Source organism: Plutella xylostella, chromosome 22 (genome assembly GCF_932276165.1).
Source record: "Plutella xylostella chromosome 22, ilPluXylo3.1, whole genome shotgun sequence".
Classification (NCBI taxonomy): Eukaryota; Metazoa; Arthropoda; class Insecta; order Lepidoptera; family Plutellidae; genus Plutella; species Plutella xylostella.
Genome location: NC_064002.1, coordinates 7,952,215 through 7,976,957, shown reverse-complemented (window position 1 = coordinate 7,976,957; position 24,743 = coordinate 7,952,215). Strand labels below are relative to the sequence as shown.

The following is a 24,743-nucleotide window of genomic DNA, read 5'->3' as shown; positions in this document are numbered from 1 at the left end:
TATTATTATTAAGTATTATCTAAAAAAAACTACATCCACGGCCCTGTCGAACCGACCAGTAATTAATAAAGGCCATGTATTTTATTGCTATTTTTATCTTCCCTACGAACAGTTGATTTTACGAGGTGATTTTGTTCTGTAGTATATTTTTTTAATAAGATGAATTTAAGATTATTTTTATTCTTTCTTTGTTTAACTGGTGTTGTGTGTTCACAATGTTACTGGAATACAGAATGTTCCTATAAGTATTTCTCAAGTAAAACACTGTATAATTCCGTGAGAGGTGATATAAGAGATAGTATTATTAAAATAAAGCGTGAGTACCAACCAATCTAAGATTATTAAATAATAAAAAAATACATTGAAAAGATGAAAGAAAGAAATGAGATAACAATCAAAGATTTTGAGAACTAACTCAAAGATTGATTTTGTTTCAGAATGTGAACCGATTAGTATGTGGAGTATCATACGTCATGGACAAAGAAATCCAGGAATTGATTTCGCCAGACAAATGAAGAAGGCACTTAGCCTCAAAAAACTTATAGTTAAAAGTTTTGATAGAAAAAATAGCTCAGTCTGTGCCCAAGACATAGAAAATTTGCGCAATTGGAATGTCCCTATGGACATGCTAACCAACGTTCGATATCTTACAAAGCAGGGTTACCAAGAAAGTCTAGGAATTGGTCAAAGAATAAGAGCAGTCTTCCCAGATTTAGTAAATAACTTAGACGAGGGAACATACCAATTTCAGTCAGCATATGGGCATTGGCTAGTCAATAGCATGAAAGCATTTGTAGAAGGAATAACAGCGGGCAATAATGATAAAATTATCGAAGAAATAAATGATGATGGTGATATTATAGCAGTAAGTCGTGTTAATATCGGAGAAATTTTATACGTTTGACGACCGAATGGTGTAGTGGTTAGTGACTCCGACTGCTAAGCGGAAGGTCCTGGGTTCGATTCCCGGCTGGGGCAGATATTTGTACTCGGATCTTGAGTATTGATATTTATAAATAATATGTATATATTTATGTTTTTGTGTAGATATATCAGCTGTCCGATAACCATATTACAGGCTCTGCCTAGTTTGGGGTCGGATGGCCGTATGTGAGATGTCCCCACATAGTATATTATTTTAATCTCAGTTATGAAGATGCTCGGTGTTCCACTTATTTTACTAAAATAATATGTAACTTTGTTACAGCCATATTCAATCTGTGGAAAATATCAAGAAGAAGTTAAAAAAAATCCACAAACTTACGCAGAGGCGGAAAAATATAAAGGACATCCAGACTTTATAAAAGTATGGAATGAAAACAAATTATAATTTATAATACCTAGTTTAATTAATTCTATAATGTTTATTTCAGTACCTACCACAAAAAATATGATTATAGGCATATCTCTTAAATTATAATAATTATGTGTTAATGTTTTTCAGACCAAGGATAGTATTCAAAAGCGCACTGGTATTAACTACAAGTTATTCAACGATAATATAACCACACTATATGATTTATGCCGGTATACTTGGTCTGGCACAGAAAAATACAGTCCCTGGTGTTCCATATTCAGTCAGGAAGACCTTGAAGTTCTAGAATACATCGGAGATTTGAGACACTACTACAGAAGCAGCTATGGAATTCCTATGAATATAAAATTTGCAGGACCAATACTGTGGGATCTTCTTAAAAAATTTGAGGAAGCAAAACAAGGAAACGGAAAGAAAATTGTAAGCTACTCAGCTCATGAAACCATGACAGATATGGTCCTTACAGCATTAGGACTGTTTAAAGATGATTTGCCGCTGACTGGTAAGGAAAAAAAACCTGATAGAAAACTGAGAACTAGTATTATTTCCTGTTTCTCTACTAATATTATGGCTGTATTGAACAGGTAAGCCTTGATATTATTAATAACCTAAAATTTCAAATTCTAGTGTTCAAATGAATCATTTAAAAAGTTAATTACTCATTCCAGGTGCACGCAGGATAAACTTTCGAATTACAATGTAATTTTCTATCTAAATGAAGAACCATTGACCGCTCTTTGTGAAGGTGGTATTTGTTCATGGGACCAATTTGAAGACCTTCTAAAACCTTTTATAAATGCAACTGTAGATCCAGAATTTTGTCAATTTAAAACGAATAGGTATTAATAAGGTATTTATAACGTAAATCTCTCTTATTTAATAAACAAATTCTTTTTAATAAAGGTTAAATCTAAACAGAAGTTTTTTTTTATTATTTTTTCTTCTAGACCGAAGCCAACGGAGTTAAAATCTTACAAAAACTTAAAATGCATTTTTTCTTTAATAAAACAAAAGAATGTTTCCTTTATCCCTCCAGGGCCAGACTTATCTTTCCAACCCATTTACTGTTTCACCTTGTCCTCAATCAAATTATTCTACATTATATTATTTTTAAGTCAGTCTGAAACTTGTTTGGCTCTTGATAGTACATAAATCTGGTTATATCATAATGATATTTTAATGTTAAACATTTGAGATATTCTTTAAATGAATATGCAGTGTTTATTAGTGTTCACCATTTTGTGTGTTTATTTAACGAATGCAACATTGAAACAGTGCTATTGGAATGATGGTTGCACATATAAATATTTTTCGAGTAAAACGTCTTACGATGCAGTTCGTGGGGATATCAGAGATGCAAAATTAGGAGGTAAGCAAGAATCATACTATTTTTATGTTTTACTTGGAATTAATCATATAGAACCTATGTTCTAAACCTGAACCTATGGCTTCATCTTTTGTAAAACATAAAAGGCCTTACCACAAACTAACAAAAGACTTACAGGGGACATCCTTATGGTGAATCGTACCGCTTTATTCCAATAGGTATTATCCTAATTACATTGGAACCGTATAAAATGTCAATTTGATCTTTAAATCAGACGAACAACCGTAGTCACATATTATTATTATTATTATATTGCTATAAGTATCTTCTTATTATACAGATATCGAAGTCATTAAAGACTATGGACAAGGTGGAATTTAACCACGATAGGATAGCGATTTCAATTACATAATATATTACGGTAGGTATAATTTGATTTTAATTATTGTGATGTTGAGATTTAAATACCTAGTTAACTATAATATATTTTAATTTCCTAATTAAGCCCATACACGACTGTCATAATCACATTATTATGACGGCGCCAATAATAACCATCGCCCATGACGAATAACCACCGTTAGTTGATTTTCAAAGCTATCTACTCCACAAACACTCCACATGAGCCCTAATTAGATAATATTTTCTTTTTAAAAATTTAGAATGTAATTGATTAGAAGTCAACTTTTATAATTTCAAGAACTTTTATACTATTACAGATTGTGAACCGGTAAGCATTTGGCATATAATGCGGCATGGCCCTCGGAATCCTGGGCCAGATTTTGCAAGAAAAATTAAGACCGCTTTATCGTACAAAGATGACATCATAAAGAGTTACGAAAAAGGAAATAGTTCCCTTTGTGCCCAAGATGTTGACAATTTAAAAGCTTATGAAGTACCGGAAGATATGTTTATATACGTGAGCAAGCTAACAGAAGAAGGATATAACGATATGTTTCAAATTGGGAAAAGGATAGCTCAAACTTTTCCAAAATTGGTCGAGTCGCTTGATGATGGCAGCTATGAGTTCCGAGCGGTCTATGGACATTGGATTGAAAAAAGTTTAAAAGCTTATGTTGAAGGATTGGCTGGTGATAAAACTGTTAACATTTCGGAAGTAAACCTTTCCTTCGATAATATAGCAGTAAGTATGCGAATAGCTCCTTTCAATACCGATATTATCTATGACATTGCACCTGTATTCGAATTTAACTTACTTATAATTATATTCCAGCCCTACGCAGCTTGTGGAATATACCAAAAAGAAGTTAAGGCAAATCCGGCATTGTACGCGGAAGTTGATTATTACGAAAAAACTGATGACTATTTAGCGGTACTACATTTTATTTACCTATTTATTTTTTACCGAGGATATTTAGTATTTCGTAGCATGTCATACTAGCAAACAGGGAATGAGGATAAAAATGAATGGATATAGTGACCACAATCTTCTTCAAACGAACTTTATTTCTGATATAACTGCAGCATATAGTTGCAATAAATATATATTACTATAACTACCACTCATCCTCATCAATGCAACAACACCAACTGTTTCATTATCTTCAGCCCGTAATAGACCCACTAGAAGAAAAGTCTTTCAGCAGTAAAATTAAATATTTTTAATTTATTTTCAGGCCAAACACCGGATAGAGAGGCGAAATGGTCTAAATTACGATTTGTCTGGTGAAAATATCACATCCCTTCACGACTTGTGTCGCTACACTTGGTCCTCTAAAGAAAAGTCCAGTCCATGGTGTGCAGTCTTCAATAAAGAAGATTTGGAAGTACTGGAATACGTCGGCGATTTGAGACATTATTACCGAAACAGTTACGGACACCCTGTGAATAAATTTTACGGTGGACCACCGCTATGGGATTTACTGACAACTTTCCAGTTGGCAAAAGATGGAAAAGGGAAGAAAGTAACAAGTTACCTTTCACATGCAACCATGATGGATATGATATACACTGCTCTGGGTTTATACAAAGACGAATATCCTTTAAACGGAACTGCGAGAGTTCGGAACCGGAAGTGGCGGAGTAGTTTCCGGTCAGGATATTGTGCGAACATGTTGGTTGTTTTGAACAGGTGAGCCTACGTCTATAATTAGTATGTTAATAGTGGCAGTTTTTTTTTTTATCAGTACCCTTTCCAAAAATGGGGGCCTCATGCTAAGGGACCGTAAATCATTATACTTAACTCATGCGTCTAATTTTATTACCTTTTCGGGTAAGGACATGTTTTAAGTTTTTTTCTCTGTAGCCCATTCCATGTAGCAAATTCAAAACTTTATTGAAAAACTATTAATGATAAAAGAATTAAAAATTATTTACAGATGCAGTGAAAGAAACTCGACAGAATTTAAAGTGGCATTTTATTTAAATGAAAATCCAATGACCGAACTATGTGAAGATGGAATATGCACGTGGGAAGAGTTTGAGAAATTATTACAACCTTTTATCGGTTCAAAAATTGATTTGAAATTCTGTAAATTTATGAATACACGTTTTCGTTAAATAAAGTATCAAATCAATTACTTTATTGCCAATAGTTTCCAAAACACACACACACACACACACATTTCCTGGCTGCATAAATAGGCAAAGTACTAGTAGACAACCCAATACTGTTGCACTGGAAAATGTACACCTGAAGCCTAGCACAGGTAGGTGAAATTGTTGTTTTATTTAATTTATATTGTTAAGTACCTTACCCTTTTTTCAAGTTAAAGTCTTCTTAAACCAAGCACTTGATCATATTAAAATTAACCTTGGTGACGATATCAGCAGAATCTTTTTGAACATATAATATTACCTATAAGAAGGAATTGGCATTTTTTGCCATTTGTGTTTATATGAAAATCATAGTATTAACCACAGGAGAACCCCTTATTTAGCTTTTCGAAAACAAAATAAGCAGCCCCTGGGTAACAATTTAATATTAAATCATAGCCAATAGGTAAGTAGGTACCTACTTTGTTCAGATAAAAACAATGCACCCTATCGCGTTTTGATTTGTAAGTGTAAACTAAGAAATAAAACAAATTTTATATTTAATAGGTCGTATATATTCATGAATCTTTTACACTGGTGTATATTAAGATGATTCAAATATTAACACACAACAAATATCTATAACATACAAGTTATTCTAACGATGCTTCATGTATTGATTATTTTCTCCAACATATTTTAATTTGTAAACAAAAAGATTAAATAGCAAGCAAACGTAAAAAAAATTATAAATGTCCATTTGAGTAATTATTTATGTACTTTAAGCGCCATATAGTAGTTTGCATACAAAACATAATATATGAAAATATAACGTTTACTGTAGGTAACCTAAGTGCGGAATCTGTTTTTGTTAATAAGTATTTTTATGGGGGAAAATCATACAATCACTTTGACGAAACATTTATAACATGTATTTTTTTTCCTTTTCTCCCTGAAGATTTTTCTACAAGCCCGTCTAAGATATGCCTCTTTCATGTCCTGTTATAGGACTCACAAACATTTCTACAGCTACACGATAATAAATGTATTCTTAAATTTTAAGCACATAATTATCTCAAATAAGTATTTTGTAAAAAAATAAAAGTCATAAGTTTTCAGCTGTTTTCTCTGTTATTTAACAAATCATTAAAATTGACATGATTGTTGTTTTTTCAATTTCTATAATAAATGAAAATTGCCATAATATTTATAAATTTCAGATTATATAACTTTTTTTTGGTATAAATATTCAAAACAATTTGGGCTACTCATTGTTAAAAACTCGAAATAAAGCTGTCAACTTTACAAATGTACGTATATTTCCTTAGATTAATACAGATTATATGCTTTCATATCCCTTATGTAAGTACCTAATAAGTATTTCCTAAAAAAATAATGTGCTCAAGTTACAACAGAATTTTTGATATAAATTGTATTGTCTATGTCTTCTAAAGTAGACCTACTGCGACCGCCGTAGTCACACTAAGATACGCATGTAGTGATCGCAATAACAATTATGCGCAAAACTATGCAAATTATACAAATTAAAATAGATAGAGATTTATAATATATGTATATGTAATCGTCTCTTAATCTATTTTTGTGATTAGCTTTGTTTCAGTGAATCTTTTCCTTTTATCTAAACTTTCAATTTATAGCTGATACGGTTTAAAATTTAGTTTAATCAATACGAAAAAGTTTAGTCCCTCTATGCAAACACCTTCTAGGATATCCGTAGGCTTTAGGCTATCATGGTAAAGCCTTAAATTTTTTCATGTGCTATCGTTGTTGAAGGTATCTTTCATTAAAATCCTAGTAGGTTTATCTTTTATGGTAGCTTTTACATTTAGTTGTTTTATTGGAGACTGGAGAAAGTTACCATATTTATTACGATTCACTGAAAACTATCGCGTACTATAAACATCTAATTTTAATACATAATATTATCATAGCATAGTATGTAACAAGAATACAAACAGTTTCATACGTAGATATAATACTATACAGTTTTATTTTTACATTGGTAAACATATTTACAAATAGTATAGTTATGGATTCCCAACAATTATTGTTAGTTATATCGCATAATGTGGCCAAGACATTTTTCAAGCATACAAATCATATAATAATATGATGAGGTACATAACCTCTATATTTTATGTTAGAAATACTGCAGAAGTTACTTCAGTCACAATGAAACAAGAAGATTAATATTATACGAGTAGTAATGACATCAATTTCGTAACAACGTTGGTAACACATATTCCCACTAACTACTTATGTATGAAGCAACGAACTATAGTAAAGATCTACATACATTTTATATGAAAGATTTAAAAATAAATATAATAAGAACACTAAATTAATATGTTATACAATTCCTTCAATGAAAAATAAATATAATATTACTATTATTTAAAATAGAACAAAAACGACCCATAAGGTTTAAAAATGAAAAAGGAAAGGTAAATCTACCTGAATACAAGGGTATATAATATAATAAAATCTTATTTAACGTAGTTAAAAATAAAATAATTATTAGTTGCCAAATTTAAGTTGTTAAAATCTACCTACTAAAATATTTATCAGATCCCTACTCCAGCTCAATAGTTTTAGAGACACATAAGTATCTAACATCTAATAGAAGTTATAATATAATATTAAAACATACCTAATTAATTGATAATTATACTTATTTTAACATCATAATAACAGTACTTAAAGAATTTCCGAATCAACATTTTAAACTTGCAAACTATATTAATTAATTCGTATTTGCATTTTTTTACAAAAGCACTGAAACCAATAACTATTTAAAATTGTGCAAACAATTAAGTAAATGAATTCAAGTGGGATAAATTCAATTTCGAATTAAGCATTCAGTTAGACATAATATTTTAGCTTTTTATAACCGTGTGAACTAAGCTTTTCTTTGATAATAATGTTTCAATTTTGCTAAGTTTTGATATACATTTTCAATTTCATATTATAATGGTAATGTGCAAATTGTATAACGTAATACCCGACTAACCTTTCCCAAAATTGTGACGCTCTCAGACTGTACATACACAATATAGGATATTCATAACTTAAATACGAGGACTAAAAAGGTTAAAACTCTGAAGAGTCTGCAAGCGTCTCAATTTCAATTGATCAAGCGCCTCCACAACGTTGGGCAGTTTTTAACAGCAAGCGGATTTGATCACGCACGCGGGATTGCCCCGCACGCGTTCATACAGGTACTCATTGTAACGCGTGGAATATGCAAACGAGATGCGGGAAAATGGCGTGCAATCTCGCATGCTGTTAAAAACAAGCCTTGGGCTTTGAATTCTATTAGCAGTTGCAGTTAGGGGTGCTGCTGCCTTGCGGCTGCTCAGTGAGTCGCTGGCCGCGGTTCCCTCCGGCCATGATGGCCGGCTCGGAGTCCAGGCTCTCCGACATCTTGTCACAGATTATGTCCACCAGCCGCTCGAATACGTTCTGAAAACCGCAAAAAGACATGTTGCAGATGTTGCTCTAAAGCAGCGTTTTTGTGACAAGCAGCTTTTTGTGCTTCTTCGTCTTGGAAAAATTAGATAGACTATCTAAAACTACCTATCGCAAATTCATTTTCATATTAATTGATTCAATTTGTTGATTGTCAGGATCATAAGTCAATCACTAGGATCACACGAAAGGTAAACAATCTTAGTGTGTCTTTTTACTTGGATTTTTTAAAAACGAGCGTTCCTAGGCCATCCAGTAGTAGAGCCACTTTTCGATCAGGTGCTAGAAATCACAGAAGCAATGTCTTTGAAGGCGTCTACCGGGCGATCCAAGGAGAGATTGTTTACCTTTTATGCCAAGTATGCATTCATGCAGTACCTATACATCCATTATCCTTCCACCCTACCTTGACGTTGATGTTCTCCTTGGCGCTGGTTTCGTAGAACTCGACGCCCAGCTGCTCGGCGAGCTGGCGGCCGCGCTCCGAGCTCACCACGCGCTCCTCCTCCATGTCGCACTTGTTGCCCACCAGGATCACTTGCGCGTTGTCCCACGAGTTCTTACCACATTAATTCATACTTGGCGGTACATACTGCATTTATTTATACTTGCCACAAAGAGTAAACTGTCTTAAAGTGTCTTTTTACTAGGATTTCTTAAAAACGAGCGATCCTAGGCTATAGAGGCTACCAAGCCTTTTTATGGTCCTTCGAGCCGGATCCAGATGTTACCGACCACAACATCCAGTAGTAGCACTGGGCGATCCGAGGTAAGATTGTTTACCTTTTATGCCAAGTATGCATCCATGCAGTACCTACAGATCCATTATGTTTCCTCCCTACCTTGACGTTGATGTTCTCCTTGGCGCTGGTCTCGTAGAACTCGACGCCCAACTGCTCGGCGAGCTGGCGGCCGCGCTCCGAGCTCACCACGCGCTCCTCCTCCATGTCGCACTTGTTGCCCACCAGGATCACTTGCGCGTTGTCCCACGAGTACGTCTTTATTTGCGTCACCCTGCGGAGGGAAGGGCATTTGATATAGGTTTTTGTGTTGTATGAAATGATTACCGCCCTTAGTCGCTTTATCACCATCATCATAACCCATCACGTCCCCACTGCTGAGGCGCAGGTCTCCTTTCAATGAAGGAAGGGAACCGGCACTAGGCCAGCGTGGTGAAGCCAAACCCTTAATATGACCGGGAAATCAGATACAATTGAATAGAATAGAATAGAATACTCTTTATTTTGCACCATTAAAAACACATTACAATTCACAACTTATATACATAGCATAGTACAAAAAAGGCGGCCTTATTGCTTAAAGCAATCTCTACCAGACAACCTTTGGATGGAAGAGACAATTTTAACATAATTAATGGGAGTAGAGGTGCAAGGTATACTACTTAAACAGTACATACTATATAAATAAATAAAACAACACAATACAAAATATATATATATATCTTTACCTATAATAAACTTACATATTATATATTACATAAACTCGTTTACATAAATACATAAATAAATACTAACAACTTATATTTATAATCAACTGTTCAGTGAATTCAAATAGTGTAACCTGACCCTATCTTTGAATGAGGCAACAGAAGGTGCTCGTCGTACTTCCTCTTGAAATTGTGTTGTGTCTATCACGGATCCGCCCCTCTGAATTCCATCGGTTAAAGAGGCCTCTCTGTATCAGATATAATTTACATGCGTCTGGCACCACCTGAGTAGTTAGCAACTGATAACAAATAGGACTGGCTAAGCCTTTCTCAAAAGTGAAAAACCCTCAAAATCTCAGTAAAGAACATCAGTCCATCACCCTCCGAAAGGCTAAGAAGAAGGCAAAATAGTTTATCTTCAAACCACTTACGATGATCTGTGATTACAGCGAAGGCATCTCGTTTAATAATAACAGAAAATGTAGGCAGATGATAAAAGAATGCGGCAGAGGAAAGTTTGTTGAGTTCGAGTGTTGTTCTAGTTGAGGAATTATTCCAATACATTCAACAAAGAAGCAACTTTACAACTGTGCTTTATGAAGCACTCAGTGAGTGGAAGTGATTTATGTACTGGATTATTTATTGGCAAAACACATAATAATTTGAGTATTTCGACAAAATCGAGGTCTAGCATGGCATAAATTTCTCAAAAGGCTTCGCATAAATTTACTTTAATTTTCATCATCATCATCACTTCAAGAAATTTCTCCATTAGATTAGAATGAATTGAATAAAAAATACCATAAAATCGAGAACATCTGAACAAAATTGGATAAAATACCTAGCTCTGGATCAAAATCAGTGACGTAAACTAACTAGGCCATAAACTCTAGATAAGAAATGTCTTTAAAAAAATTAACATACCAATCCTGAACACTATTGAAGCTCTCTTCGTTGGTGATGTCATACATGAGTATGAACCCCATGGCGCCGCGGTAGTACGCCGTGGTGATGGTGCGGTAGCGCTCTTGCCCGGCCGTGTCCTGGAATCAGAGGGGAAAAACAGTTAGGTACTGACAGGTGTCTTATGGCCTACGCACACCGGAACGGCATGGAAGGGATTTTAATTTTTACTAATGGACATTCTACCGTAAAGTTACAGAAATACTATGCTTTAAAATGGAGTGGATTATTTAGGCTCAATATTTCATAATAATATTACATATAAAAGAGGTTTCTTTTTCGATTTAGCCGACAAAGTACTGGCAAAGCTTACATTATTTCGAACTTAGCTTAGGAACATAATTTGCGTCCATCATTTCGGCAATGCTCGGTGTATCAGGTCATTTGAAATTGATAACAACTACTCTTTTGAATAGTATAAATAAGGTATTAGGTATTGATGATGATAATAATAAAATATGGCTTAGAACACATCTGAAACTGTATGTTTTGATGCAACCCAAGCTATAAAAAAATGCATACGACCCGGACTATTCTATGCCCTTTTCCCCCCTTAAGCCTCGTTTAAAAAATAACACCTAACTCTCTGGTTTCAACAAACAGGGCAAAATTCAGATTTTCTCTTTGTAAAATTAATTATGGAACTAATGAATACAGTAGGCACAGCATGTAAATAGGTCACCCGCTCTCTCGGAGTTCCGGTTGAACACCTATGTTGGCAGTCGGTTCATTATTGTGTCATTCATTCACCAATGTTTGTTTACTCTCCCTTAATAAGCTTATCAATTTTGTTACATAAATTTGTGCGGAAATTATAAAACTTTTGGGTATTTTATCTATGGCCTTACCCACTTCCTACTAATTGTTATAAACGTGGAAGTTTGAAACATGTTTCTAAATAACGACTGCATGGTGACGACCGTGTTATATTTTTCTAAATTAACACATTATTTTTCATCCCGAAATGCCTACTGGAAAATTTTCAAGCTCTCTGGCAATAGAATGATAATTTCAGGAATAGAAAATTATATTATAACTGTACAGAATAGCACATATACCGAGACCTATACCTATTTGATGCGTTAAGTATTATGTATAACAAAAATAATTCTAATACATATTTATAAATTTTATTGCAACAGTCAAAGTTTCAAGTTGAAGAAGGAATTGATTATTTTATAAATAAACGCTTCCTCATGTATTTGTTAGGTCAAGTCCTAGCGGGGGCGTTGCAACATTAATCAATACTTACTAAGGTTTCATTAAACCACGAAGGAAACGGTTGATTGAGTCAACCTATTTTTTTACGGTAGTTGATGTCATAATACTAACTAACTAGGGTTAATAATGTGGTATCATAGAGGTTTTTTTTTTTCAACCTCTCGTGTCCCACTGCTGAGCAAAGGTCTCTCCCTGAATTGTCCACTTAGATATCCCTACCTAGGGCCTGCTGGGTTTAGAGGTACATAATGTTATGAATATAAGGTTGGACTAATGTGGACGGAAGGACACAAGAATCGGTACTTAGGTACGTACAAGGATATTTCCAGATTTTTAAGAGCACTACGGATTTCCAAAAGCTGAAAATTCTAAGTCATTTTTATGAATAATTATATAGGTATTGTTTAAATACACTAGAGTGCCTCCCACAATACAATACAATTATACAAATATCCCTACAGGACGTAAGTATATCCAATACTCAACGAAATTTTAATACGAACTACCTACATGGAGTGTCAGTGCAAAAGAAAAATCTCGACAAAAGGTTGAACTTAAAACGGTTGGACTGTTAACAAAATGCGGATACCTTTTTTAATATTTGTATGTGGGTAGATTAAAATCAATCTACCTACCCATTTTGTACGGTAGGTTAATTTTACTTAGACAAGATGTCAGTCATTCCATTTTCTTCGCCTCTTGTTCGGCTTTTATAACTAGGCGGTCGCGATTATCGGAATAATTGTGAATTTTGGGAATATCGGTTAAATATCACCAGTGGCCATTTAGGCATTATATTTGTTTACTACATTATAAACGGACAAGTGAATTTTGTGTGTAAACATCAAGAATTCTTCGGATTGCTTCTTCGAGGGCGCTCCCCACGCCGAGCCCTGGACCTTCGACGTGTCTGTGTGAGCCTATCATATTTATTATCAATTTATGTACTCGTAACAGTGTCACAACATCCTTTGATAAACTTTTTTAAGTAAGTAATCCAAAAACCAGACACAACGCCTTATTTATAGCAAATCGCGATATAGTGACATTTATCGACGTCGATAACAAGCCCGTGTAGCGGCGGCAGCCCAAAGACTCACCCATATCTGCAGTTTGACGCGCTTGTCGTGGCGGAACACCGTCTTCACCTTGAAGTCGATGCCGACGGTAGAAACAAATGCCGATGTGAACGAGTCGTCCGCGTAGCGGAATAGGAAACTGGAAGGGATATTAGTTTTGTTTTAGTTCTTTTATACTTTATTGTAAAGATATACGAGTAAAAAACGTGGGCTTAATCTAATAAGCAATTCATGACAACCAGTTATAGTTGTTAAATAAGTAGAGGTACAGCCAGCAGCATAAGCCCCAGTTTCACCATACTCTGTTAGATCTTAACAAGGGATTAGTTGGTGACTTTTGACACATCTCTCTATGATTTAATATGGAGATGACGTATAATTGACGACATTACATTGTAACAGGGTGTTAATGATCTAACAAACTATAGTGAAACTAGGCGTAAGTAGCTATACATTTCTGTGCCTTGTCAGTTGTCAAACAACCCACTTAATATCAAACCGTCAAATTCTGAATGAATTAATAGGCAGTTTGTGATTTTGACAAGGTACAAAAGTATTATAGCTACTAATGCAGATGAATGTACAATAAATTCGTCAGTCAATCACAATCTATTGCTGGATTTATAGTTATCCTTAGGCATGCTTCTGAATGCTATTAAGGCGAGGCTCCATTAGTTAGTTGCGTCGTCGATGCCATGTACAGGGTGTCCCAAAAGTCAAAACTTGCTGTACCTATACATATAAATTTCAGCAAAAACAAAAAAAATGCTTACCTAGTTTTACCCACGGAGCTGTTGCCTATAATGAGTAGCTTGAACATGTAATCGAAGTTTTGATCCGACGCATCCTTCTGCCATTTTGGGTCTCCTCCACCGGCCATCTGCGAACAATATTACGTTATTGATTAGGTAAAATTTTATTACTGGAAAAGTAGCGTGAGACACTCTCTGAGAGAGAACAATTTGTTATTTGACAAAGAGGGACAAAACAGTTCAATAGATATTGTGTCCAATAACTTTTTTATGTATAAGGAGGTAAAATAATAATACATAATAATCGAGTTAATTTTCTACACGAAGCCTAAAAAATTAAAGACATTTTGATGGTACACTATACACTAACAGGCAACGAAAAATGGTCCCAATTTTTTGGTTCTGACTTCTATTTCGAAAAGTACCTAGAGTCTAGACTAGAGCATTGCGTTGCGAGTAATGAACTTATCATAGGTTAGAATGAATTAAACTGAACCTAAACTCTCTATTAGTAGTAACCTTTAGATACCTGATCCGGAATATAATCTATTTCACTACTGGTACAACTATCGGATTCACTTATCATTTTCACTCTAAAATCAATAAATTCACGTAATGTTGTACCCTTACACAGTTCAATACTGAAGTTTAACGGTTACATTTTTGTTCATTGCAAAAGAAAAATATTTTTAAACAGCCTTATTTGTAAAGTAAATAAATGCTATTTTACGATGAAGAAACATATATTTTTTATCAGTTACTAAAACACTGTAGGGGACATGTAAAATACAATCCTATTATTGACAAGATAAAGCTAAAAATTAAGTAGCGTCGCTTTACTGTAGATAAGGTATTTGTGTCGTCATATCCTTTATTAGTATGGGGCGTCCTCATGCTGAGTATTATGCAAAATGGAAAGGAGTCGTGGTTCCATGAATCGACGATAATGAGTCAAATTACATGCCTTTCATAATAATTTTACTCTGCAATTTCTCTTTCAGCTACCTTCATTAAATTAATACTTAGTCTACGCGTTTTTGAGAGTTTAGTTTAGTGTCATCACTCATCAGTAATCACATCACTCAACATCATCAGTGATCACTGGTGGGCAGCCATACTTATGACCTAAGAAGTCTAAAACTCAAAACATCGGCTGCATGGAAAAACGCAAAAACAAGAGTAGGTACTTCCACCACTAATAATAAACATAGGTATTTAATAGTGCTAGCTTGCTATAGTTCTAACGGGCTATATTATGCTTCAAAACAAAGTATCTTAAATTCAACCATAATATTCATTTCATTGAATAATAAGAATTATTCCAGTTTTTTTTTAGATATTTCAATCTACTCTATATCAATCATACGTATGTTGTGTGTTATAAGAAAATCATAATTATCATCAGCTAAAAAATATTGTCTGATCCTGAACATAGGCTACTCCCAAGGAGCGCCACAACTCTCTGCTCTCGGCCTTCCTCATCTAAGCACTACAGGTCCAAGAGGGTTACTCTATGCTGACTGAAAAACGAACGAACGAGAGCAATCGTGCAATCGGCACGTTTAGTACAAAATATATATGAGTCGAAAACTACGTTCCAAAACTTAGTTTTTCTTAATATAGCGTGACCCCCTGAGGGCTGGAGGACACAGCTCAACTCTACAATTAAAGTGGAAAAAGTCAGCCACATAAGGAGAAGGTTAATTTATGAAACGGCTTTATTTTATGGGTAGAGTCTTCTCTGATATTCTGATGGGTCTGAATTAAAATTAAAGAATTAAATAAATAATTTCTGTAATAACTATAAAAGCCCTGTTTGTATAATCATATCTAGGTACTTTAGACTAAGTCATAGTTAAAGAAAAAAAAATACTATTATTTAAAATAATACATTCGCGCAATATATTTTTCACTATTGAAAACTCGTCGCAACACAAAAACACCTGCTCCAAAACCTGCACCTACCTACCAATAAAAGTAAGAAGGGACTCACCTTAGTTCGTTAGGACGAAAACTACTAAGATGCTTTCACAGGTATCCTAATTTGTTATCCCTGTTTAGGAGTGCTAGGCACACTGCGCTAGTACAACAGCTTTCACGAATTCACTAGTAAATGATAGCCGTGAAGGTTAACTTTCTTCCTACAGTATTTATTACTACAATAAGTAGTTAACCATACAAAATCACTAACCACTTATTTTAACTCAAAATCAATTCCAACAACCGTCACCGTTAGCGGAATCTAAGTAAAGTTACACTATTAACAAGTACAAACATAAGAAAATCGATACTTGAATGGAACAGATATTTTGTAACTTATTCAGCAAACGAACACTTCTGAACCCGTAGCAAGGCACCACTGATTTTAAAACTTTTGTTGACTAATATGCGATTGATTCTTCTTAGTTTCTAGGATAGAAATTGGGTAATAGTCAAAAGGGATGAGCACCTTTTACTTTCGCAGCTGTTACCCACGTCCTGTGGCTCTACTCAGTGACACGGGAGGGAAATTCAAGATGGCGTACGATGCGCGCGCACTTTTTACGCGCAGGACCTGTCAAACTTGTCGGCCAACTGATTTGCGTAATCGTCAAGTTCAGTTTATGATTTTTACAGAAAATAAGCATTAAAATTGATTTTAGCGATCTCAAATTACAAGTTAGATTCAGGCAGTCGACTATTTTGTACTTTAAAGAAATCAGAAAATGTAAAACCCGTGAGAGGTCTGAAAAACCTTGCTGAATTTCAGTCGTTGTACTTTCTATAGCGTGGGAGTTTTGCTTGTACTCTGCCTGTGGTTATACAATCTCCTTTATTCGAGCCCGAGTCAAGAGCTATTTTTAGACGCAGGCATCTTTGACTCGTCTGCCTTTGATATATTGTTTTCAGGAACGTTCATGACATTCCAATGCCCTAGGGCAATAAAATTTCTCTGTTTCTGTTGAAATTATCATGACCCTCCTTAAATTTGTCTGTGTGGGAAGTCATTAATACTTATTATTATGTCTATGCCTAGGTCTCGGCATGTATTATTTATAGACCTCATTAATTTGTCATCAACACGATAAGAAGAATAATTATTTATACTTAAAACGACAATTTTAATTACGTATTTGTATTTATCACTATACCTAGTTTTATTATTTCTGGTTATTTCTGGTAAAAACATGGTATACTTATAAAAGTTACAAACATAACAGAAATTTACAAAAACTGCCTAAATACTTCTGCCTCGATAAAATCCAGTGACGGTTGATGCATCCCACTTTGCTACCCTTATCACAGATTGAAAACCCTAGCCGTAATCATGTCCTCACATCCACTCGACGACGCCTGGGAAGAATACATTCGGAAACCGCACTCCATTCTGATTGAGAGCTTGAACAGACTCGGGGGTCACTCTACCAACTAACGAACGAATATGAATTTTCACCTTTTTTCGGCCTGCTTAATGAAACAAAATAGAGTCGAGGTTATCACAGCGCGCCGAAGCCTAGGAAAAACAAAACTACAGCGCTGACCACGACTCTATCTCGTTGTATTGTACATGCCTATTATGTGACAATTCTCGTTTGTCCGTTCAACGACGTAGAGAGTGACCCCCGGCCCTTCGAGAGCCTTGACCCGGATCGCGACCCGATTCCCGCAGCCTCCGGGACCCAGTAGCCTGGATTCCTGCTGGGCACAATGTCATATTTTTATTGGATGTTCAAATTATTTTCAGGTTCTGATAATGTTATGGAGCTGTGCTATCAATTGCCTACAGACCATGGAATATAAAGACAAACAAAAAGTTTCTAATATGTGCCCGCTCTTATAGTTATAGAAGAAGCTTTTGGGGCTGTGAATGGAAGGCACAAATTATAATTTGAGTGTTGTTAAAACTATTACCTTTTTTGAAATTCGAATTTAGTAAAATCTCTTTTTTTATATATTTTATGCCTTCAGAATCGTCATCGTTGTCATTGAATTACGACATGTAGAGATGAGTCCACGAAGTTAGCAGTTTATTATTAAATAAATAAAATTTCATATTAGCAGCCATCTATGGAATTCATGGAAAAGTTGCAGGCACATTCTGAAACAATTGAATTAGATGGTGTTGAAATTTTCTAATAGATGGCGCTGAAACAGAATTTCATTTGTTTTAAAATATGGTTGGGCTTTATTTCATTTATCATGAATACCTATTATAGTGTTACTCATAATGTAAATTATTGTACTTAATTAATATAATATTTAAATAATCTTGGTAAGAAAAAAACAAAAATTTCACCAAGAAATACTAATTGAAATTATAATGTGGAGTGCTTATGCATGAAATAAGTGATGAATCGTTAATAGCTGCGTACCTATAAGCGCTTGAGAATCCTTTTTATAATACCTAAATATGAACCCACTTCCTATAGAATAGAATAGAATAGAATAGAGAACCCACTTCCTAAACTATCCTTAAATATACTGAAAAATATTACAGCAGGAAGTGGGTGTAATATTTCATAAACCTTCGTCTGGCTGTATTGTTCTGGATTTTGATACTTGGACAAAGCTTTTGGGATATTTTTAATACGACTGTGTGAGGGTAGTGGTAGATACCAAGCTTTTACATTTATATCAATAAGCCAAATACCTAATTGTGTTTATTTTCCAAGTAAATGTGTAAATTAAAAATGTAATCCGAAAACAACTCCCTATTAGGAAAGGGTTCTTTGATATTCTTTGTGGACATAAACATAGTGGGAGTTCCTTTAAGAAGTGCTAAGCAATTTTGTATATAAAAAAAAATACAAAGTTGGGAAGAAGAGAAACAGACGTTTGTAATAATTGTGAGTAAAGTTGTAGATAACGTATAGTACCTATCTGTTATTCTGGAGAAACATCAGATGGCGTTTCTCAATAGGTAATGTTTTGGATGTCTATTTTTAAATTCTATTTTTAATGCTGTCAAACTATTAATTTTGCTAGGAAAAAAATACAAAATTTTAATGCTGTCAAACTACGAGTATAAATTTTGTTAGGAAAAAAATACATTTACGGGAACACCCATAGAGGAATAAACGAAGACATTAAAGCTTTTTATAGCTATAAAATTTGAATTTCTGCCTTCAAAATAGACATCAACGAGCCTCGAAAACAATGGTTATCGAGATGTAAAAGTAAGATAAGAACTGCTTGGAACAGAGATGATGAGGATGGCCATCATGTGCCATCATCATCATCTCTAATGAAGCTGCGGCTTTCCGCTCGGCCAGAATAAAGTTTACCAAACTAGATAGCCTAGTTTTGACTTCTAGTTCTTGCCTCTAGCCTGGTTCAATAGTGTGTCGACAATAGAATAATTACCTATTTTTTTGTATGACACTCTTGCGCCTTTAAAATTATATCACTTATTTCACGTATTATCTTAGCGTTTTAGCATTAAGTCCACCTTTTGTACACTTATATCTCATATTTGTGCAATAAAGTATTGAATAAAAAAATAAATATTATCTACATTTTTTTTCAGTGCCTTTTGATCGTTACAATGAACTCAGTTATTTTTTAGTTTTATTCGATGACAGTAATGCGCAACTTTTTGAAGACAACCTGTTGCGATTTCCTCTTCTAGCCCATGGGGGTTCGTAAATAAGAAATAATACAGAACATAAATTTTGAAACAAATTAAACGTTTAAAGCGAAATGATGATTGTTTATGCAGATGACCTCATCGTAGTCAGATATTTTGGCTATAATTACAAGTGCTTGTTACGTATCCGAGATGCCGCGACCAGAATAGACGCTGCGTCGGACCGAGCGGCGACAGCGGCGCGTCACCTGACCGTGGCACCCGGAGCATCATCACACTCGTCTTCCTCTGCAATTAAAATAATTACCACGTAAAAAAAACGAACAAAAGAACACACGAAAAGAACAAACATTTTCTGACACCAATCACAATTTTAACCCAACCGTGCTATTATATCGATTGACCTAAATCTTTTCATCGCCTAATGAGTGGAACATACACGGAAATAAAACTAAACAGAGGCTCGCATGCAGCGTGCCTGCAGGTGCATGCTGGAGCAGCAGGTTGGTCGCGTGCCGCCCGCCACCAGTCGTGAGCCGAGCGTCGCGCCGCCCGCCCGCGCCACCGCCGCGCCGCCCGCCCAGCGACCGATGCTCCCCGACCGACCAAACGAAACTTTTACTAAACACTTCACCTCAACTCCGCGACCACAAATACGAACGAACCCCTACCGCGACCCTTAAGTGCACAATTTTTATTTACTAATTTTAATTTCGATAGCACCAACGTAACGCACTTTCAAAATGCACGTCAAATCAATGTTGTACCAAAACCTATTTTTACACAAAAAACGACTGAAAGTTTCTATTCGTAACCTTTGAAAGTTTACACTGACTTTCTAACTGTTTATAACTACAATTTTCGATGTGGTTTTGAACGTTTTTTTATCCTTCCTATTGTTAAAAAGTTTGATACCCTACAGTTAAGTGTGACCAAAAGTTCAGTGAGATTTTAAATTTTACCCCAGACAATGTGTGCCCTACCCAAGTGATCGAAAGTTTAAACTTGTCTAGCTGTATTTACTAGTGTTAGTGTAAGTTCACACGAGATAAGAAATTGAAGAAACATCATTGTTATCAATAAATTGGTAAGTTTATACTTTCTAAATAGGCAATTTGTATTGAGGTGATTTAATCAACTGCAACAGAAACCAATTTAAAACTTTATAACCACCTATTAAGGTACATATTTTTTTGTTTATTCATGTCAATTTTAAAACCTATTATGTCCAACAGCTTGGAAAATAGCAAGGTATTTGCCTTTTATTTGTAAGAATCTCTAAATAAGTGCAAAATATATTTGATCTCGTATACCTACTTTTTGTCGGTTATTACATAAATACCAAATTGCAGCGAGCTCACACAGTGATGATTCACGTAGTTTTTGAATATTTCATACACACGAATTTAGGTGCATTGCTGCCAAGGAAGATACGACTTACAACCATACTATACATAAGTAGATATAACTATATGTCTATCGTTATACGTTATACCTAACAAAAGTTCCTCGTACCCAAACCCACATACATAATTCTTATATTCTTACCTACATAGATTATTATTGTCTACGATTATGATGCCAAGTCCAATGACTTCGACCATGTTAATTTTAAGCGGTCTCTCCTACGGACAATGTCAAATGTGCTCCAACACAAATTTTCGTATTAATTAATAATTACGTAGTTTATTTAACTTCGTTTTATTCTTTTATATTCGTATATTCTTGGGTCTAACCTTCTTTTGCCCAATCGTATGAAGTTTTGGTCAGTTCTATAAATAAGTATTTAAGCCATGGCTAATGCATACTTGAACAATTTTTTACGAGTTGCCATATCCATGTGTACCATATAATTATGCATATTTTATTATTTTTATTCATTAAACATGAATGTAATGTAATCTTTGTTGGCGAATAATATAAATAAATATATAAATAAATAAATAAATGGTAACATAAATCGAAGCTAAGTGACTAACTGGAACCATTACTGAGTTGTGAAAATGGCTGTGTCAGTTGGAACCGTAATTAATAAAATATAAGTAAGTAGGTAAGTACTTATACTGATAGTATTCAGGTTATTAAACCACATATTTTGACCACAGAAACGGATTCAACTATGTCTGACCGCATCAAGGGAACTAAAACACTACTGTACAACAGATTTTACCGTAAAATTATTAATTTCAAAAATGCTTTTAAACTGCTTTCCATATTTTAAAACTCATTAGGCCTGCGGTGAAAATTAATTAAGAATCACAATACACTAATGAAAAGTAAACTTGAGTTGGGCTGATGAAGGTTATATGAGTCCCTTTCTGTGAAACACATATTCAAAGGATTTCAAACTAATGGATACACAGTATATACTCGTATTAGGTACAATGTGCATTGATGAGGACTAACTATCATTTTGTTTTTAAATACAATTAACACAGAACAGATACCTTAGCAACACACTCTTGAGACCCAAACCACATGTTTCTAAGAAGGATATGGATCCCTTTTTAAAGATGTAGCATCTGAAGGCCCATTTTGTTGTTGGGGTAGATTTTCCGGTATAGCCACTAATTTACCGTTACAGATTTTGAAACATCCATTGTGTACCTACTTACTTAATATTAGACAAATCGAATGTTTCAAAATGTATTGATCTCCAGTAAATGTGTATGGAACAAGTAAATTCCTTTCAAGTAATTTTATTTCTTCATAAGGTACTGGTTCCAAATCACCAGGTCCAAAGACGGTTGAACCGGGATGATAGGAATGTTTTGTTAAAGGGGTTGGTCTTGGTTGCCCCAACCCGTAAATTAGAATTAATATTCATTATGCCTATCTTTAGTACCTACTATAGAGCATAATAAAGGCAAAATCACATTACCCAGCTTGATAAAATATGTCACACAAATTGCCTCGATGGTCCCACGAAGTTGGCTTATCTTGAAATCCAATTTCCCTTTGGGAAACGTTTGGTGATGTAAAAAGTAAAAGCATTTTAGCATCAAACCAGCGTGATATAGGTATCATTTATAATACGTACTTAGGTTTGTTTTATATGAATAATCTACAATGAGGTAACGGGATGTTAAATGTGTTTTATTAAATTCGATAACATTATACCTTGTTTTACGGGGAAAGACATCTGACAGGACCCTTATTACATTCGAATAAGGGTAGTTTTTGTTTGTATCAGATGTCTTTCCCCGTGAAAAAAGGTATAACAGCAAATTCTTACATCGTATACATGAGATAAATAGTAAGTTGTTGATGTCTTATTGCACCCCAGAGGTGCAGAGAGCTTCCAACATGCTTCCACTGACGTCCGCCGCTTCTTGAGATAAACATTATTACAGGATAAGAGGTGGGTTTAAACAGATTCAGTTTAAAATTTTGTGGGTTTCATGGTCGTTCATCATCATCATCATCATCATCATCATCATCACCATCATCCACTGCTAGGCCTCTCCCAAGGAGCGCCACGACATTCGGTCCTCGGCCGTCTTCATCCAGCCACTACCGGCTACCCGCCTAAGGTCGTCACTTCAGCGGGCAGGAGGGCGTCCCACACTGCATTTGCCTGTTCGTGGTCTCCACTCGAGAACTCGTCTACCCCATCGGTTATCGGTTTTTCGGTACATAAGACCAGCCTACTGCCACTTCAGCTTGCATATTTTGACATTCGTGGTCGTTCTCAGCTAAATAACCTAGGCCACAAGTCTGATAAATTTTATATCTTCATGTCAATTGGATGTAAACACGAGGAAATATCAAATTTGATAATCATTTGTTAAAATATGTAATTTCCTTGTGTTTATATCCAATTAACAAGCTTTAATATTAAGAGCTAAGTATGAAATTTTGCAGACTTGCAACAATGCATTATAATATTGGATATTAAATTATAGTATTCATCAACTATTAAATCGCGAAGTCAGTGGGAAGCGTCGAGGCATTGCCAGACATACTGGAATAACACTAACAAAAATTCACCTCGTATATGTGAAGTATTTGCGGGTTAGCTAAGATAGTAATAAATAAAAGAAATATGTGTTTGCTTGTTAGCCGCCATTTTATTAGTAGTGTGACAAGAGGTGACCATAGACTACATAGAGGATGACCATAAACACATCATTCCTCCACCTTTAATGTAAAACTAAAATATAACCTAAAAACTTATATACAAAAATATCATAGAAAATACTGTATAGAAAAACATGCACCTACACTGTTATTAGTAATCTTACGGAATTCTGACAGTTATCAATTTTAGACAAATCAGAGATCACAAACCTTTTTGGGCTGGGCACTTTTTCAATACGAGTCTGGACATCTGAGACTATAATATATTTTTTTTAGTCCCTGTATCCATTTTATTAAGTGCGGCGCTCCAAATTAAAAGGGGATTTACCTACGGTGAGAAATAATTACCGTACCTACCTAAATATATTACAAACAGTGAAAAATACAATTAAAGATAATCTCAATTATCTTATATAATTATCGCTGTCGTAGAAAATATATCTAAAAACAACTAGTAATTATTTTTGAAACGGTAGCCGCGCCGATGTCAGGGCGATGTTGCGTTCGTATTTGAATAGAGGTAAAAAAAAGAGATGTCGCTCTATAAAATTGTATTGTGTGCACTGACTGGCTTGCGTGTCGTCACAGCAAACTGTGAGTCTAAAATGTGCGGTGGTGGTACCAAATTAGCGATACAGGTGAAATTGTGTCAGCGACTCATCGCTGGGAGTAAGACAGCAGAACACGTTTACCCCATCGGTCATCGGTTCTTCGACAGATGTGACCAGCCCATTGCCACTTAAGCTTACTAACTCGGTGAGCTATGTCGGTGACTTTAGTTACTTTAGTGACTTTACTTTAAAAAGAATAGTGACAATCGGATCAATCGTTTCGGAGATATGCGTGGACAAACATACATACCAACAAGCATATAAACGTACATAGGTACATAAACATTTATAAAATTTTGAATATTTGTTTATTAGCCCTAATACTCGTATATTGTCATATGTCAATATGGTGCAGTTCCAATAATCTTACATACATACCGAACATATTATATGTACT

At 34.8% G+C, this 24,743-nt stretch overlaps 4 protein-coding genes across 10 annotated transcripts in view; 3 read left to right on the top strand and 1 right to left on the bottom strand.

Moving 5' to 3' along the window:
• The first annotated feature begins 57 nt into the window (after positions 1 to 57).
• On the top strand, positions 58 to 2,232 carry LOC125490319 (multiple inositol polyphosphate phosphatase 1-like). Its single transcript, XM_048629216.1, has 5 exons — positions 58 to 316; positions 438 to 865; positions 1,208 to 1,306; positions 1,445 to 1,899; positions 1,984 to 2,232. The coding sequence occupies exons 1-5, from the start codon at positions 160 to 162 to the stop codon at positions 2,159 to 2,161; spliced, it is 1,317 nt and encodes a 438-aa protein (XP_048485173.1). The 5' UTR covers positions 58 to 159; the 3' UTR covers positions 2,162 to 2,232.
• Positions 2,233 to 2,426: 194 nt separating this feature from the next.
• LOC125490310 (multiple inositol polyphosphate phosphatase 1-like) lies at positions 2,427 to 5,179 on the top strand. The gene is made up of 5 exons (XM_048629169.1): positions 2,427 to 2,684; positions 3,362 to 3,786; positions 3,877 to 3,975; positions 4,280 to 4,734; positions 4,982 to 5,179. Exons 1-5 carry the CDS (start codon positions 2,522 to 2,524, stop codon positions 5,160 to 5,162), a joined length of 1,323 nt encoding a protein of 440 aa, XP_048485126.1. The 5' UTR covers positions 2,427 to 2,521; the 3' UTR covers positions 5,163 to 5,179.
• Positions 5,180 to 5,884: 705 nt separating this feature from the next.
• Positions 5,885 to 16,664, bottom strand: LOC125490311 (ras-related protein Rab-3). Of its 5 annotated transcripts, XM_048629172.1 has the most exons (7): positions 14,619 to 14,749; positions 14,111 to 14,217; positions 13,359 to 13,476; positions 10,999 to 11,117; positions 9,593 to 9,641; positions 9,034 to 9,156; positions 5,885 to 8,621 (listed from the first exon to the last, which is right to left on the bottom strand). In XM_048629172.1, exons 1-7 carry the CDS (start codon positions 14,673 to 14,675, stop codon positions 8,475 to 8,477), a joined length of 720 nt encoding a protein of 239 aa, XP_048485129.1. In that variant the 5' UTR covers positions 14,676 to 14,749; the 3' UTR covers positions 5,885 to 8,474. The 5 variants fall into 5 exon arrangements, with proteins under 5 accessions (XP_048485129.1, XP_048485130.1, XP_048485131.1 ...); XM_048629173.1 differs by lacking the exons at positions 9,034 to 9,156; positions 14,619 to 14,749 and adding an exon at positions 16,539 to 16,664 and having other exon boundaries at positions 9,470 to 9,641; XM_048629174.1 differs by lacking the exons at positions 9,034 to 9,156; positions 14,619 to 14,749 and adding an exon at positions 16,083 to 16,532 and having other exon boundaries at positions 9,470 to 9,641.
• A 3,307-nt stretch (positions 16,665 to 19,971) lies between these two features.
• LOC105391174 overlaps positions 19,972 to 24,743 on the top strand; it is a 138,917-nt gene continuing 134,145 nt past the window's right edge. The window contains exon 1 of one of the 3 annotated variants that reach the window (XM_048629229.1): positions 19,972 to 20,742. The gene's annotated coding sequence lies outside the window, so the exon portion shown is untranslated. The remainder of the gene's footprint in view (positions 20,743 to 24,743) is intronic. The other 2 variants (XM_048629227.1, XM_048629228.1) reach the window with 2 other exon arrangements.